The sequence below is a fragment of the Microcebus murinus genome, chromosome 19 (assembly GCF_040939455.1).
Source record: "Microcebus murinus isolate Inina chromosome 19, M.murinus_Inina_mat1.0, whole genome shotgun sequence".
NCBI classification, from domain to species: domain Eukaryota; kingdom Metazoa; phylum Chordata; class Mammalia; order Primates; family Cheirogaleidae; genus Microcebus; species Microcebus murinus.
Window position 1 is genome coordinate 28,450,711 of NC_134122.1, and position 15,535 is coordinate 28,466,245.

Here is a 15,535-nt window from a genome sequence, read left to right on the forward strand (position 1 = left end):
ATTAGGATATAAAGATATAGGAGTGAGACTCAGGGATTTTTAAAAGGAAAAAAGGAGTAATAAAGTTCACAACATTTATAACATTTTGTTATAACAAAATCAGTTATTTCAGGTCTGAGTCAGTACTCAATCTCTGCTGTGGAATTGGCAGCTTAAGCCTACCTATGTAATAATGATAAGATCAAGTGTTAATGTCACTTTCACTTTTTCTTTTTCATATTTCTGGTGTTTTCATATTTACTAGATGGCAAAACATCCTAAGAAGGGGTCTCGAATGGTACATGGTCATGGCTGGAAAGAGTCAGAGCCACCAGCCAACTATCTCTTTGATGCTGTGAAAACTGCCAAAAGTGACATGCAGGTAAAGCAGTATGTCTCACCTCTGTTTCTCTTTTTTTTTTTTTTTTTTTTTTGAGACAGAGTCTCGCTTTGTTGCCCAGGCTAGAGTGAGTGCCGTGGTGTCAGCCTAGCTCACAGCAACCTCAAACTCCTGGGCTCAAGCAATCCTTCTGCCTCAGCCTCCCGAGTAGCTGGGACTACAGGCATGTGCCACCATGCCCGGCTAATTTTTTCTATATATATTAGTTGGCCAATTAATTTCTTTCTATTTTTATAGTAGAGACGGGGTCTCGCTCTTGCTCAGGCTGGTTTCGAACTCCTGACCTCGAGCAATCCGCCCGCCTCAGCCTCCCAGAGAGCTAGGATTACAGGCGTGAGCCACCGCGCCCGGCTTGTTTCTCTTGATATCATCTCACCCTTTGTAAGGCAGAAAGATAAGGACACGTGTCTACACACTTAATTTGATGTGGACATTTTAGTGAGCATAACCTGTATCAAGAAAGATAAGACCATGAATCCTTGGAGTGATACAAGGGACACCTTGGATAAGAATGTTGTTTTCCTAAAGATATTACATAACAGAAGTGATTCTGCCTTTATTGATTGATGAAGGAGGCTAGAAGAGGCATTGGATGACCAAGGAAGGAAACTTGGATATGGGTGGGACCGTTTTTTACCGTTGCGATTTATTAGCTCCACCTTGACAATATACCTAATTCTTTTTTCCCTCCCCAAATTTTGTTTTCTATAATTGCAATTCTGTTACCCAAAAGTGTTTAAAGCTTATGTGTAGCTTACAAAATAAAAATGATCACCTAGATCTCTAGCCCTATCTCAAGACATGAGGTAAGCCCTTGGTGTATCTTCTTCCACCATACCTCACAGTCCCCTTAACACCCAGAGATAACCACTAGAGTGAATTTTTAATAATTATTCTCTTGTCTTTTATTATGATGTTAATCATCAGTGAATGTGCTCTTTAATTTATATAAATGAATCTATTCTTTAGTCTTCTGTGACTTAATTATTTCAGTTAGCATTGTTTGAGGTTTATCCACATTGATATGTAATATAGATTTTTATAGCTTTTGGAAATTTTAAAACATAAGAAATTTTGCTAGTTCTAATTTTGTTATTTGATTTCTTTTCTTTCCTCTTTCCTGTCTCCTTTTTCTCCTTTTTCTCCTCTCTTGCCTTTCCTTTTTCCTTTTTATCTCCTCCCTTCCCCTTCCCTCACCTCCTCTCTTGGGGATAATGACAGTGGCATGAGCATAGCTCACTAAAACCTCAAACTCCTGAGCTCGTGCAATCCTCCTGCCTCAGCCTCCCAAGTAGCAGGCACATGCCACCATGCCTCAGTAATTTTTCTATTTTTTGTAGAGATGAGGTCTTGGCTGTGTTGCCCCCCAAAGTGCTAAGATTACAGGCATGAGCCATTGCACTGGCCTTGTTATTTGATTTCTAATTTAATGCATTGTAGTCAGAGAATATGGTCTTTGAAATTTAGGGAGACTTAGCTTTATGACCTAGTGTTTAGTCAGTTTCCAAAACTGTTGCACAGGTGCTTGAAGAGGATGTGTGTTTGACAGTTGTGGAGTACAGTGTTCTCTTGGGTGAGATCAAAAGTGTTAAATGTGGTACTAATATGATATTTCTGTTTTTGTATGTTTGATATATCAGTTACAGAGAGAAGTGTGAAGATGGCATTTTCACTTACTCTATTTGTATTCAAGCCCATATTTACCTTAAATATTTTAAAGCTTTGTTAGTTGCATTGGGTTTAGAATGGTTATAGCTTCCTGGTAAATCAAACTGCTCATTGTTACTGACCCTTCTTCAAAAATACTGTTTTTTAAAATAGTAATATATCTGCTTTAATATATGAGCTTTTACTGTGAGCTTTATGAGCTCATAGTATATGATATATGAGCTTTACTTTTGGTTAATATTTGCCTGGTCTCTATTTCTTTACTTCTAATCTTTTTGTGTATGTTTGGGATCTATGGCATATAGCTTATATCTGGATTATGTTCTTTAGTCCATTCTACCAATCTGTTCTTTTTTTTTTTTTTTTTTTAATTTTTAATTTTTTTTTTTTTTGAGACAGAGTCTTGCTTTGTTGTCCAGGCTAGAGTGAGTGCCATGGCGTTAGCCTAGCTCACAGCAACCTCAAACTCCTGGGCTCAAGCGATCCTTCTGCCTCAGCCTCCCGGGTAGCTGGGACTACAGGCATGCGCCACCATGCCCGGCTCATTTTTTATATATATATTAGTTGGCCAATTAATTTTTTTCTATTTATAGTAGAGACGGGGTCTCGCTCTTGCTCAGGCTGGTTTTGAACTCCTGACCTTGAGCAATCCGCCCGCCTCGGCCTCCCAGAGAGCTAGGATTACAGGCGTGAGCCACTGTGCCCGGCCCCCAATCTGTTCTTTAGAGATTTTATTTGTTTATAAATAAAATACTGATAGATTTATTTCTAACATTATGTGCTTCACTTTATTTTGCCATTTCTTTTTTCCCTTTGCTTGCTTGTTCTTGGTTTCAAACTCCTGACCTTGAGCGATCTGCCCGCCTCAGCCTCCCAGAGTGCTAGGATTACAGGCGTGAGCCACCGCTCCCGGCCCCCGCTTACTTGTTTCTGGATTTCTGTCTTCTGCAAGGACCCATGGACATTTTAACTCTAATTTAGTTCTGTCTAGTCCCTTCCCCTTTCACTTCCCCAACAAATTAGACCTTATTGTTTTATACAATGTTTGTTTATACTCATCTAGATATTTATCATTTTTTTATTCATCCTTTCTTGAATCTCAAATCTTGTATGCAGAATCGTTCTTTCTGTCATAAACCATCCTTTAGATGGTTTATTAATAAACTCTTCAAGTTTTTGCATGTATAAAAATGTCTTTTACTCTTGTCCTTGAAAGATAGTTTTCTGGATATGGAATTCTAAGATGACATTTTTACCCCCAGCACATTTAAGAGATTATTCTGTTACCTTCCACCTTCCCTTATTGCTGCTGAAAATGATCTATCAGTCTAATTTAGTGCTGTCCAATGTAACATTTTCTAATGATGAAAATGTTTTATATCAGTGTCTACTGCAGTATCCACTAGCCATATGTGACTGTTGAGCGCTTGAAATGTGGTTGGTGGACTGAGGAACTGGATTTTAAATTTTTACTTGATTTAATTTTTTTATAGAGACGGGCTCTCAATATGTTGCTCAAGCTGGTCTCCAACTCCTTACCTTAAGTGATCCTCCTGCCTCAGCCTCTCAAAGTGCTAGGACTACAGGCATGAACCACATGCCTGGCCTGACTTAATATTTTTTTTTTTTTTGAGACAGAGTCTCACTTTGTTGCTTGGGCTAGAGTGCCATGGGGTCAGCCTAGCTCACAGCAACCTCAAACTCCTGGGCTCAAGGGATCCCCTACCTCAGCCTTCTGAGTAGCTGGGACTATGGGCATGTGCCACCATGCTAATTTTATATATATATATAAAATTTTATGGCTAATTATATATATATATATATGTTTTTAGTTGGCCAATTAATTTCTTTCTATTTTTAGTAGAGACAGGGTCTCACTCTTGCTCAGGCTGGTTTCAAACTCCTGACCTTGAACGATCCTCCCGCTTCAACCTCCCAGAGTGCTAGGATTACAGGCATGAGCCACCACACCGGCCCTGACTTAATTTTAATAGTTACACATGGCTAGAGGCTAATGTATGTGTGCAGATCTTGTTTGTAAATGTTTGTAAATGTTTTAGTTTGTAAGTGTTAAATGCCCACTCTTTGTAAGTAATCTCTTCTTTTGCTTTGACTGTTTTCACGACTTTTTTTTACTTTTGTTCTGATGTTATAAGGATGCAAATAGTTGTGAATTCCCTTTTTATTTGTCATATTTGAGATCCATTAGCTTCCTGACTCTAGTTTGGTGTCTTTCAACAAGTATGTATGGAAAATTCTTTTCAAATACTGCCTCTTTCTCATTTTGTTATCTTCTGGAATTCAGTTGGACATCATTAGAGCTGCTCACTTTATTCTTTCTTTCTTTTCTTTCTTTTTTTTTTTAAAGAGACAGAGTCTCACTCTATCACCCAGGTTCGAGTGCAGTGGTATTATCATAGCTCATTGCAACCTTGAACATCTTGGCTCAGGCGATCCTCTCTCCTTAACCTTCCAAGTAGCTGGGACTACAGGTGCATGCCACTGCACCCAGCTAATTTTTTAATATTTTGTATATACAGGGTCTCGCTGTGTTGCCAGGCTCATCTTAAACTCCTGTCCTCAAGCAGTCCTCCTGTTTCGACCTCCCAAAGTGCTGGGATTACAGGTGTGAGCTACCATGCCCAGCCTTCATGTGTCTTAATATCTCTTTCATTATTTTCACGTGCTAATCTCTCTGGGTTACATTTTGGATAATTTCCTTGACTCAACTTCAGTTCACTCTCATCTTTTGTTCTGTGTCCAGTGTGCTTTTAATCCTTCCATTGAATTTAAAAATTTTGTTTATTATATTCTTCACTTCTGTAAATTTTATTTGGCCCATTTTCAAATTTGAGTGTTTCAAATTTGAGTGCTTCTACTTTCAGATGTCTCTTTTATTTCTTTAATTATATTAAACATGGTTATTTTATAGTCTGTGATAGCGTTATTGTCTAGTCTTTATGAATATAATTATGCTGTCAGTGCCTTGTTTCTTTATATATTTTAGTGGGTTTTACTGTGAGCCGCTTATTCTGCCTGGTATTCTTATGTGTTGGAATTCTTTGGGGCCTAGGCTAACCGTGGGGTTTTTTTTGCACCCTTCCCCACAAAAGTGGGTTTTTAAGAGAGGAATCTGCATTTACTTCTGGCAGTTGCCTGAGGATACTCCAGATTCACTTTTAATTAAATTTTCTGATTGAGATTATTCTGATCATATATGTAGCGTGACTCTTGACTGCAAATCCAGACATGGGGGCTAGATATGGTTATGAATTCCCAAGGGAGAATTCTTTTTTTCTATTCACCCACACTGAGATCATAACAAGCTAGTTTTCTTGCTATTGTTGTCTGCTCTTTAGGTTTATTTTTCATTCTTGTTTCCTTGAGGATGTGACTCTTTGCAGGACCCAGCTTTATTGTAGGCACCTCTTCTTGAACTACTCTTGGAAAAACTTTAGGCTCTATCTCTTATACTCTGCACTCCATGCAGCCATCCTGACACAAAGTCAGGGTCCCTAGGGTTTAATGAAACCCTCAGGGCAAAAGTCAGCTTGCTTACCTCCCAGGATTGGTACCTTCACCTCATTTTTGGCCTATATGGAATTCTACCTTTCAGCAATACATTTTAAAAGATATTTTGAATAGTTTATCAATTTATTTATTTTAGAGATAGAGTCTTTCTCTGTTGCCCTGGCTGGAGTGCAGTGGCACAGTCATAGTTCACTGTAGCCTTAAACTTCTGGGCTCAAGTGATGTTCCCACCTCAGCCTCCCAAGTAGCTGGGACTACAGGCACATGGCACCATACCTGGCTAATTTTTTAAAAAAATTTTGTAGAGACAAGGTTTTGCTATGTTGCCCAGGCTAGTCTCGAACTCCTAGGTCAAGCAATCCTCTCACCTCAACTTCCTGAGTAGCTGGGATTACAAGTGTAAGCCACAGTATCTGGCTCTGCTTTTAATATTTTAATCAGAAGTTCAGATACATCTGTTGGGAAGATCATACAGGATTTATATTCTGTCTTATTGCCAGAAATAGAAATCATCCACATTTTTTCCCTAGTCTTTGGTAGATGAGTGGCTGGATAACTACAAGCAAGACCAGGATGCAGGATTCCTGGAGCTAATTAACTTTTTCATCCGATCTTGTGGATGTAAAGGTGAGGAAACTCCTTTCCCTTTCTAATCCCCAGTCTTTGGCTCCAATGTTGTGAAATTCTTACTCCATTTAGATGAGGATTAGACATTTCCTAAGTAAAGGGAAAAGGTAAAGCATCAGAAAACTTTAACCTATTTAACATTTTTCATTGGTAGATAAAGGAAGTGATCCAGGAGGAACTATGTTGGTTGGCTTTAAGGCCCTTTGGGGAAAAATAACTAATCGTGCATATGCAATAATAATGACATTTACAGATTTGAAAATGGACTTTCAGGCACCTTTTAGTCTTTCCAGATGAAATAATCTTTTATTTTTTTAGCCACTTTGCCCATATTTCTCTGAAACTGTGGTACCCCTAGATCTCCAGATGCCATGGCTTAATTTATTAAGGCAGATAGTCTCAGTCAGGTTGTATTATATAAGAATCCAGCATCTGTCCTACTTTTATTTGTTTTTTGTTTGGGTTATATTTTTAAACCACAATTTTCTACTGCTTGATTCCTTTGGGTTATCTAGAGAAGTTGTCTTATAGCAGGTTAGTGGCAGACTTATGACATGACTGGGATTCAGGTCTTCTGATTCTCCACCTAAGCTCTTTTAAATATGTTCTCTTTCTCTTCTTCACATGTGTCTGTAAATAATCACAGTGTCCTTCACTTTCCTTATAAAGACCTTATCTTCTCCATTCTTCAGGCACTGTGACCCCCGAGATGTTCACGAAGATGTCCAACTCAGAGATCATCCAACACCTAACAGAACAGTTTAATGAGGTGGAGGAAGATGACCAGGATCCTCTTGCCCCTCTTATTTTAAAACACAAGGACTATCACCCCCTTCTTTCTGGTTCTTGGAAATAGGGTTGCTTTTAGGAGGAGGAGTTCTATCTCTTAGGGGTAAAAGGGACCCTTAGATATTACTTGAATATGCCTGTAGAATTGGGGATAATAACAGGAAATGACGTATAACGGGGATACATTTTTACTATACTGTTGATATCCAAGCCCCTATGGGTTAATGGACCTGGTAATAGCTTGCCATCCTTTTCTTAAACACTTCTGTAGGTCTCAGGGGATTACCCCCTGACCGCTCCAGGTCCATCGTGGAAGAAGTTCCAGGGCAGCTTCTGTGAGTTTGTGAAGACGTTGGTCTATCAATGCCAGTACAGCCTCCTCTATGATGGCTTCCCTATGGACAACCTCATATCCCTTCTCACCGGCCTCTCAGACTCCCAAGTTCGTGCCTTCCGCCACACTAGCACCCTTGCTGGTGAGCACTTGTTTTTACTCTATGGACATTCTCCTGGGGATTGGTAGGACTTCCCTCTGTTCTCCAGTTCTACATCTTCTTTCCTACCCTCATCTTAGCTCTTTACTTTAAGGCCATGTACCTTTTTTTTTTTTTTGAGACAGAGTCTCACTTTGTTGCCCATGCTAGAGTGAGTACTGTGGCATCAGCCTAGCTCACAGCAACCTCAAACTCCTGGGCTCAAGCAATCCTGATGCCTCACCCTCCTGAGTAGCTGGGACTACAGGCATACGCCACCATACCTGGCTAATTTTTTCTATATATATGTTAGTTGGCCAATTAATTTCTTTCTATTTATAGTAGAGACGGGATCTTGCTCTTGCTCAGGCTAGTTTTGAACTCCTGACCTCGAGCAATCAGCCTGCCTTAGCCTCCCAGAGTACTAGGATTACAGGCGTGAGCCACCACGCCTGGCCAAGGCCATGTACCTTTTATCCCAAACCTTAATCCAGCTTCTCACTAGTGGAATTTGGAAAAGGGGTGAATCATATTAAGAATTTGCAGCCTTAACATTATTCTCATAGCTCACCACTGGGACTATGCTAAGGGTTAAAGAAAGGCCAAAAGAGTTCAGAGGGAGAAAGTCCACTCCAGGACAGGCAATCTTAGGATCTCAGGTCACCATACTCCAGTTTCTCATTTTTACTGCCCTTTTTTCCTTCTGTTTTAAACCTGTCCTCCCTCCTCTGACTTAAGTAATGATTTCTTTGTCTTGGTTTTCCTCACACTCAGCCATGAAACTGATGACCTCCCTGGTAAGAGTTGCCCTCCAACTGAGTCTGCACAAAGACAACAATCAACGTCAGTACGAGGCTGAACGAAACAAGGGGCCAGGGCAGAGAGCACCTGAGCGGCTGGAGAGCCTGTTGGAGAAAAGAAAAGAGGTGAGGAGTGTTTCCTGCTTCTTCTCTTTCTCTTTCCCAGCTTCTGACCACTGCTACTACAGACTTCCTGATCTGACCCTGGCGCTACTCAGTAAGGCAAAGGCCCCAGGCAACCTTCAGATCATGAATATCAGAGTGTGGTAATAGTTTCATGGACTCATCCTGTCAGAGCTCATTGCACATTCATCTTGTTTCTGGGTTGTGGGCTCAATAAATCATGTCTAAATTAGAGTTCTCTGTAATTCCACTTTTGATCAGTTTCCCTTTGTAAATACTCATCAGGAGAAGTGTTTTAAGCACTGTACCTGCCTGTCATGAAAGGAATTAAGTTTTGACTTTCTTGTTGAGTATGTAGTGTATAAGTTAGTCTTGTATGGCGCAGGAGTACTGAAGGCTAGGCACTGACAAGGAAGGCCAAGTTTTCAATGAATGGAAAGAACATAGGCTTCCCAGTGACTCCTGGGTTTGAATTTTGTTCTGTTTACCTACTGGCTCCATGGCCTTATGTAACCTCTCTAAGCTTCAGTTTCCTTTTCTTTGAAAAGGGATAATTTCACCTTTTTGTGAAGATTAAATAAGATAATGAGTAAATTACTGAGCCTGGATCATAGTAGGTATTTGTGTTGTTTCCTTTCAAACTTACAGGAGACCACTGAAAGACATAAAGCTTCAAACAGCTGGGTCTATCATGAGACTAACACACTGATGTTTTCTCCCCACTCTCATTACTGAGACACCCCCTACTCCATGAGGTTGGCAGGACTCACCAAGTCTAACTGTATCATTTGGCTCTTTCCCCAGCCCTCACAAAAGATCTCCTCCATTCTACTTCCCTCGTTCTCTTTTACTATTTTCATTGTCAGGTTGATCTTAAAAGCTTATGTATACTAATGGGTCTGTCCTGGATTTTAAATTGTGTACACTAGTGTGAATCTTTTTTTTTTTTCTTTTCTGGTCTCTTGCTTCATCAGTTATTCCCTCATTTTACCTTTAATTTCTCTCTCTGCACTGTTTTCTTCTTTCCACTTATAAAATGTATATAGGCCCTTGAATCTTTCTTTCACTCTGCTTCCCTGAGAGTTACTCTTATTTCCATCCATCCTTTTAGGGTAGTGTTTCCTTAGTCCAGGCGTCCTCAAACTATGGCCCATGGGCCACATGTGGGTGTTTTTGCCCATTTGTTTTTTTACTTCAAAATAACATATGTGCAGTGTGCATAGGAATTTGTTCATAGTTTTTTTTAAACTATAGTCCGGCCCTCCAACAGTCTGAGGGACAGTGAACTGGCCCCCTATTTAAAAAGTTTGAGGACCCCTGTGTAGTCTATTAAGTGTGCAGTGGCATTATTTCTTAAGAAAACAATATATATATCTTAATTTAAAATGCTTTATTTCTAAAGAATGCTAAGGATCATCTGAGCCTTCAGTGAGTTCCAATCTTTTTGCTAGTGGAAGATCTTGCCTTAATGTGCATGGCTGCTGACTGACTAGGGTGACAGTAGCTGAAGGTTGGGGTGGCTGTGGTAATTTCTTTATTTTTTTTTATTTTTATTTTTTTTTATTCTTTCTTTCTTCTGGAGATACTCGACGCAAGGTAATTTCTTTAAATACGACAACAGTGAAGTTTTCTGCATCTGTTGACTCTTCCTTTCACAGACAATACTTCTGTAGCATGCAGTGCTGTTTTGATAGCATCTTACCCACAGTGGAACTTCTTTTAGAACTGAAGTCAATCCTCTCAAACCTTGCTGCTGCTGTAGCAACTAAGTTTATGTAATGTTTTAAATCTTTTATTGTCATTTCAACAACGTTCATAGCATCTTTAACAGAAGTAGATTCCATTTCAAAAAACCACTTTTCTGGCCAGGCACGGTGGCTCACGCCTGTAATCCTAGCACTCTGGGAGGCCGAGGTGGGCGGATTGCTCGAGGTCAGGAGTTCGAAACCAGCCTGAGCAACAGCGAGACCCTGTCTCTACTATAAAATAGAAAGAAATTAATTGGCCAAATAATACATATAGAAAAAATTAGCCGGGCATGGTGGTGCATGCCTGTAGTCCCAGCTACTCAGGAGGCTGAGGCAGAAGGATCTCTTGAGCCCAGGAGTCTGAGGTTGCTGTGGGCTAGGCTGACGCTATGGCACTCACTCTACCCTGGGAAACAAAGCGAGACTGTGTCTAAAAAAAAAACAAAAAAAAACCACTTTTCTTTGCTTATCCATAAGAAGCAACTCTTTATTCATTGGAGTTCCAGCCTGAGGTTGCAGCAATTTAATCACGTCTTCAAGCTTCATTTCTAATTCTGGTTCTCTTACTGTTTACATCACATCTGCAGAGGCTTCTTCCATTGAATTCTTCAAACCCTCAAAGTCATCCATGAGGATTGGAGTCAACTCTTCCAAATTCCTGTTAATGTAGATATTTTGACCTCCTTCCATGAATCACAAGTGTCCGTAATGGCATCTGGAATGGTGAATACTTTCCAGAAGGTTTTTAATTGACTTTGCTCGGATCCATCAAAGGAACCACTATCTATGGCAACTAAAGTCTTATGAAATGTGTTTCTTAAATAATGAGACTTGAAAGTTGAAATTACTCCTTGGTCTATGGGTTGCAGAATGAATGTTATGTTAGCAGGCATGAAAATAACATTCATCTCCTTGTACATCTTCATCAGAGCTCTTGAGTGACCATGTGCATTGTTATTGAGCAATACTCTTTTTTTTTTTTTTTTTTTTTGAGACAGAGTCTCACTTGTTGCCCAGGCTAGAGTGAGTGCCGTGGCATCAGCCTAGCTCATAGCAACCTCAAACTCCTGGGCTCAAGCGATCCTCCTGCCTCAGCCTCCCGAGTAGCTGGGACTACAGGCATGCGCCACCATGCCCGGCTAATTTTTTCTATATATATTAGTTGGCCAATTAATTTCTTTCTATTTATAGTAGAGACGAGGTCTCGCTCTTGCTCAGGCTGGTTTCGAACTCCTGACCTTGAGCAATCCGCCCGCCTCGGCCTCCCAGAGAGCTAGGATTACAGGCGTGAGCCACCGCGCCCGGCCAGCAATACTCTTTTGAAAGGAATCTTTTTTTCCTAAGCAGTAGGTGTCAACAGTGGGCTAAAAATATTTAGTAGGTCAGGTGAGGTGCCTCATGCCTATAATCCTAGCACTCTGGGAGGCTGAGGCAGGAGGATCACTTGAGCCAGGAGCTTGAGACCACCCTAAGCAGGAGCAAGACCCTGTCTCTACAAAAAAATAGAAAAATTAGCCAGGCAGGGTGGCGCATGCCTGTAGTCCCAGCTCCTCGGGAGGCTGAGGCAGGAGGATCAGTTGAACCCAGGAATTTGAGGTGGCAGTGAGCTATGACAATGCCACTACACTCTAGCACAGAAGACAGAGCTAGACGCTGTCTCAAAAAAATAACAAAAACAAACAAAAAATATTCAGTAGATCATACTGTCTATGGAATGCACATATGTGCTGTCATCTAGGGTTTATTATTCCTTTTATAGAGCCCAGGCAGAGATTTAGCATAATTCTTAAGGGCCCTAGGACTTTTGGAATGGTAAATGAGTATTGGCTTCAACTTAGTCATCAGCTGCATTAGCCCCTAATAAGAGAGTCAGCCTGTCCTTTGAAGTTTTGAGGCCAGGTATTGACTTTTCCTCTCTAGCTATGAAAGTCCTAGATGGAATCTTCTTCCAATAGAAGTCTGTTTCATCTACATTGAAAATCTGTTATTTAGTGTTATCACCTTCATGGATGGGGAAGATCTTCTGGGTAACTTGCTGCAGCTTCTACATCAGCACTTACTGCTTCACTTTTATGTTATAGAGACAGCTTTTTTCCTTAAGCCTCATGAACCAACTTCTGCTAGCTTCAAACTTTGCTTCTGCAGCTTCCTCACCTCTCTCAGCCTTCATAGAATTGAAGAGAGTTAGGACCTTCCTCTTGATTAGGCTTTAGCTTAAGGGAATGTTGTAGCTGGTTTAACTTCTATCCAGACCACTAAAACTTTCCCCCCATCAGCAATAAGACAGTTTTGCTTTCGTATCATTTATGTGTTCACTGCAGTGGCACTTTTAATTTCTATCAAGAAATTTTCTTTTGCTTTCATTTGGTGCAGAAGTCCTAGCTTTCAGCCTATTCTGGCTTTCTTTATTTGGACAGTCTCACTATGTTGCCCTGGCTAGAGTGCAGTGGTGTCATCTTAGCTCACTGCAATCTCAAACTCCTGGGTTCAACCCATCCTCCTGCCTCAGACTCCCAAGTAGCTGGGACAACAGGTATGTGCCATGATGCTGGGCTAATTTTTTCTATTTTTGGTAGAGATGGGGTCTCGCTCTTGCTCAGGCTGGTCTCAAACTCCTGAGCTCGAGCAATCCTCCCGCCTTGGCCTCCCAGAGTGCTAGGATTATAGATGTGAGCCACTGCACCTGGCCCTATTCTGGCTTTTGACATGCTTTCCTCACTATACGAGTATTATTTCTATTTTTTGATTTAAAGTGAGAGACATGTGACTCTTCCTTTTCACTGATGAACACTTAGAGGCCATTGTAGGGTTATTAATTGACCTAATTTCAATATTGTTGTGTCTCATGGAATAGGGAGGCCCAATGAGAGGAAGAGGGGAATAATGGCTTATTGGTGGAGCAGAGTATGTACAACATTTATCAATTAAGTTTGCCATCTTGAACTGGTGCAATTTCTGGTTCTCCAAAAAAATTACAATAGTAACATTAAAAATCACAGATCATCATAACAGATATCATAAGAATGAAAAAGTTGGAAATATTGCGAGAATTACTGAAATGTGACAGAGACACAGAGTGAGCACATGCTATTAGAAAACTGGTGGTAATAGAAATGTTCAACACAAGGTTGCCACAGACCTTCAATTTATAAAAAATGGAGTATCTGTGAAGCACAATATAATGGAGTGTGATAAAATAAGGTGTGTCTCTGTAACTACCAGCTAGGGCTTCTGAAGAGTCAGAATAACCACACAAAGAGGGGATATTATTTTTTCAGAATACAAAGAAACTTCTGAGGCATTAGTTGACTCTACAGCTTCTTCCAGAATAGAAGGTTTAAAAGAGAACATAGGATACCAGGGGTATGTCCTATAATAAGTAGGAAGTAGGTAGAAGCTGTACTTTTCTGTATATCTTAGGCTATTGGGATACAAAAGAGATTGACCTGTTCTTCCCTGTCCTCCAGCTCCAAGAGCATCAAGAGGAAATTGAGGGAATGATGAATGCCCTCTTCAGGGGTGTCTTTGTACATCGGTACAGGTGAGTTAATGGGATTCTCTGAAGCAGCTGGTGTTTGGTTTTAGAGTCGGTGGAAGTGATAAGTGCCCCTCCCACCCCAATTATTTGGTTAGTCCCAGAGCTAATGCAGCTGGAGCAAAAACTCTATCAACAAATGTTTCAGATTAGTAGGTTTAGTTTATCCTTACTTACAAAGGATCTGGTAAACTTTTCTGGGAGAAAATAAGAGTATAAGGCATTGCTAAATAGTCTCTCCCTCTAGCTTTGCCCAAGATTTGCCCCCACAATCTCCCTCCCCCTACAGTGTTTCTGGAGTTGGAGACTTGAGAGGATAAGAGCATAGAACCTAAAGGTAGAGCTTGCCTGTAGAGTGTATGCAGCTTAGCAAACCTTTTCCTGGCTCAGGATACAGGGCCAGGGGTGTTTATACTGTTTAAAGAACTGATAGAATTAGTTTAAGAGTATCTCTAGTTGTTTCTCACTCTTACCTAGATCTCAACTTTTGCCTTTCTAGAACTTTTCAGCTGATTTAACCTTCTCTTGTTTTTGTTGTTGTTTTTAGAGACAAGGTCATGCTCTGTGGCCCAAGGTGAAGTACAGTAGTGCAATCACAACTCACTGCAGCCTCCAACTCCTGGCTTCAAGCAGTCCTCCTGTCTGGCCTCATTTAACCTTTTCTTAAAATGGAATTAAAACACACACGCATTCTTGAGACAACTATTATTAAAAAAATAAAATGGCCGGGCGCGGTGGCTCACGCCTGTAATCCTAGCACTCTGGGAGGCCGAGGCGGGCGGATTGCTCAAGGTCAGGAGTTCAAAACCAGCCTGAGCGAGACCCCGTCTCTACCATAAAAATAGAAAGAAATTAATTGGCCAACTAATATATATAATATAAAAAAAATCAGCCGGGCATGGTGGCTCGTGCCTGTAGTCCCAGCTACTCGGGAGGCTGAGGCAGGAGGATCGCTTGAGCCCAGGAGTCTGAGGTTGCTGTGAGCTAGGCTGACGCCACGGCACTCACTCTCGCCTAGGCAAGAAAGCGAGACTCTGTCTCCAAAAAAAAAAAATAATAATAAAATAAAATAAAATAAAATAAAATGAAAATACACAGTTTGTCCAACAGTTAAATGAACTTTAAAAATCAATTTTTAAAAAGGTTGTGGAGAATAAGGTTGTACAAGCTTGGTTCAACTATTTTAAAGGGTGGTTACAGATAAAAAATGTTTACCAACTGGGTGTGGTGGCACACTTATAGTCCCAGTTACTCAAGAGGTTGAGGTGGAAGGATCCCTTGAGCCCAGGAGTTCAAGGTCAGCCTGGGCAACATAGACACATCATCTCATAAAGAAAGAAAATGTTTACTTTTATGTAATACTGGGAGGAGGAAATAAAAGGCATGGAACATGGTATTTCATCAATAAAATAAATGCTTCAGTGAGAGGGAGCTATAGCTATCTGGTAGGATGGAAAATGAGTTTGGAGAGAGGGTGATGAGTCTCTTTGTCTCTCTGTGTGCAGGGATGTCCTTCCTGAGATCCGTGCTATCTGCATCGAGGAAATTGGGTGTTGGATGCAAAACTACAGTACCTCTTTCCTCACTGACAGCTATTTAAAATATATTGGCTGGACCCTGCATGATAAGGTGGGAATTGAGTGAGTCAGTCAGTCTCTTGTTCCCCTCATTCTCTCCCTGCTCTAGGTCCTTCACATTTTCCTGGTCCTGCCACTTAGGTATTTTACCTAATGAGCAGGGATCAACTCTTCAAAGCACTGAACCTCAAAACTCGAGAGGAAGACATATTCAAGAGCTGAAATGCCTCAAAACCTGAGGTTGGAGGAGAAAGACTTTACCATGAAAGAAAGTTACTGATGAAT

At 40.7% G+C, this 15,535-nt stretch overlaps 1 protein-coding gene across 1 annotated transcript in view; it reads left to right on the plus strand.

Annotated features, from left to right (window-relative positions):
• The first annotated feature begins 244 nt into the window (after positions 1-244).
• Positions 245-15,535, plus strand: part of STAG3 (STAG3 cohesin complex component) — a 31,130-nt gene continuing 15,839 nt past the window's right edge. The window contains exons 1-7 of the mRNA XM_020281407.2: positions 245-361; positions 6,109-6,205; positions 6,898-6,974; positions 7,266-7,470; positions 8,242-8,393; positions 13,606-13,679; positions 15,179-15,302. Coding sequence (XP_020136996.2) covers positions 245-361; positions 6,109-6,205; positions 6,898-6,974; positions 7,266-7,470; positions 8,242-8,393; positions 13,606-13,679; positions 15,179-15,302 — 846 coding nt within the window. The remainder of the gene's footprint in view (positions 362-6,108; positions 6,206-6,897; positions 6,975-7,265; positions 7,471-8,241; positions 8,394-13,605; positions 13,680-15,178; positions 15,303-15,535) is intronic.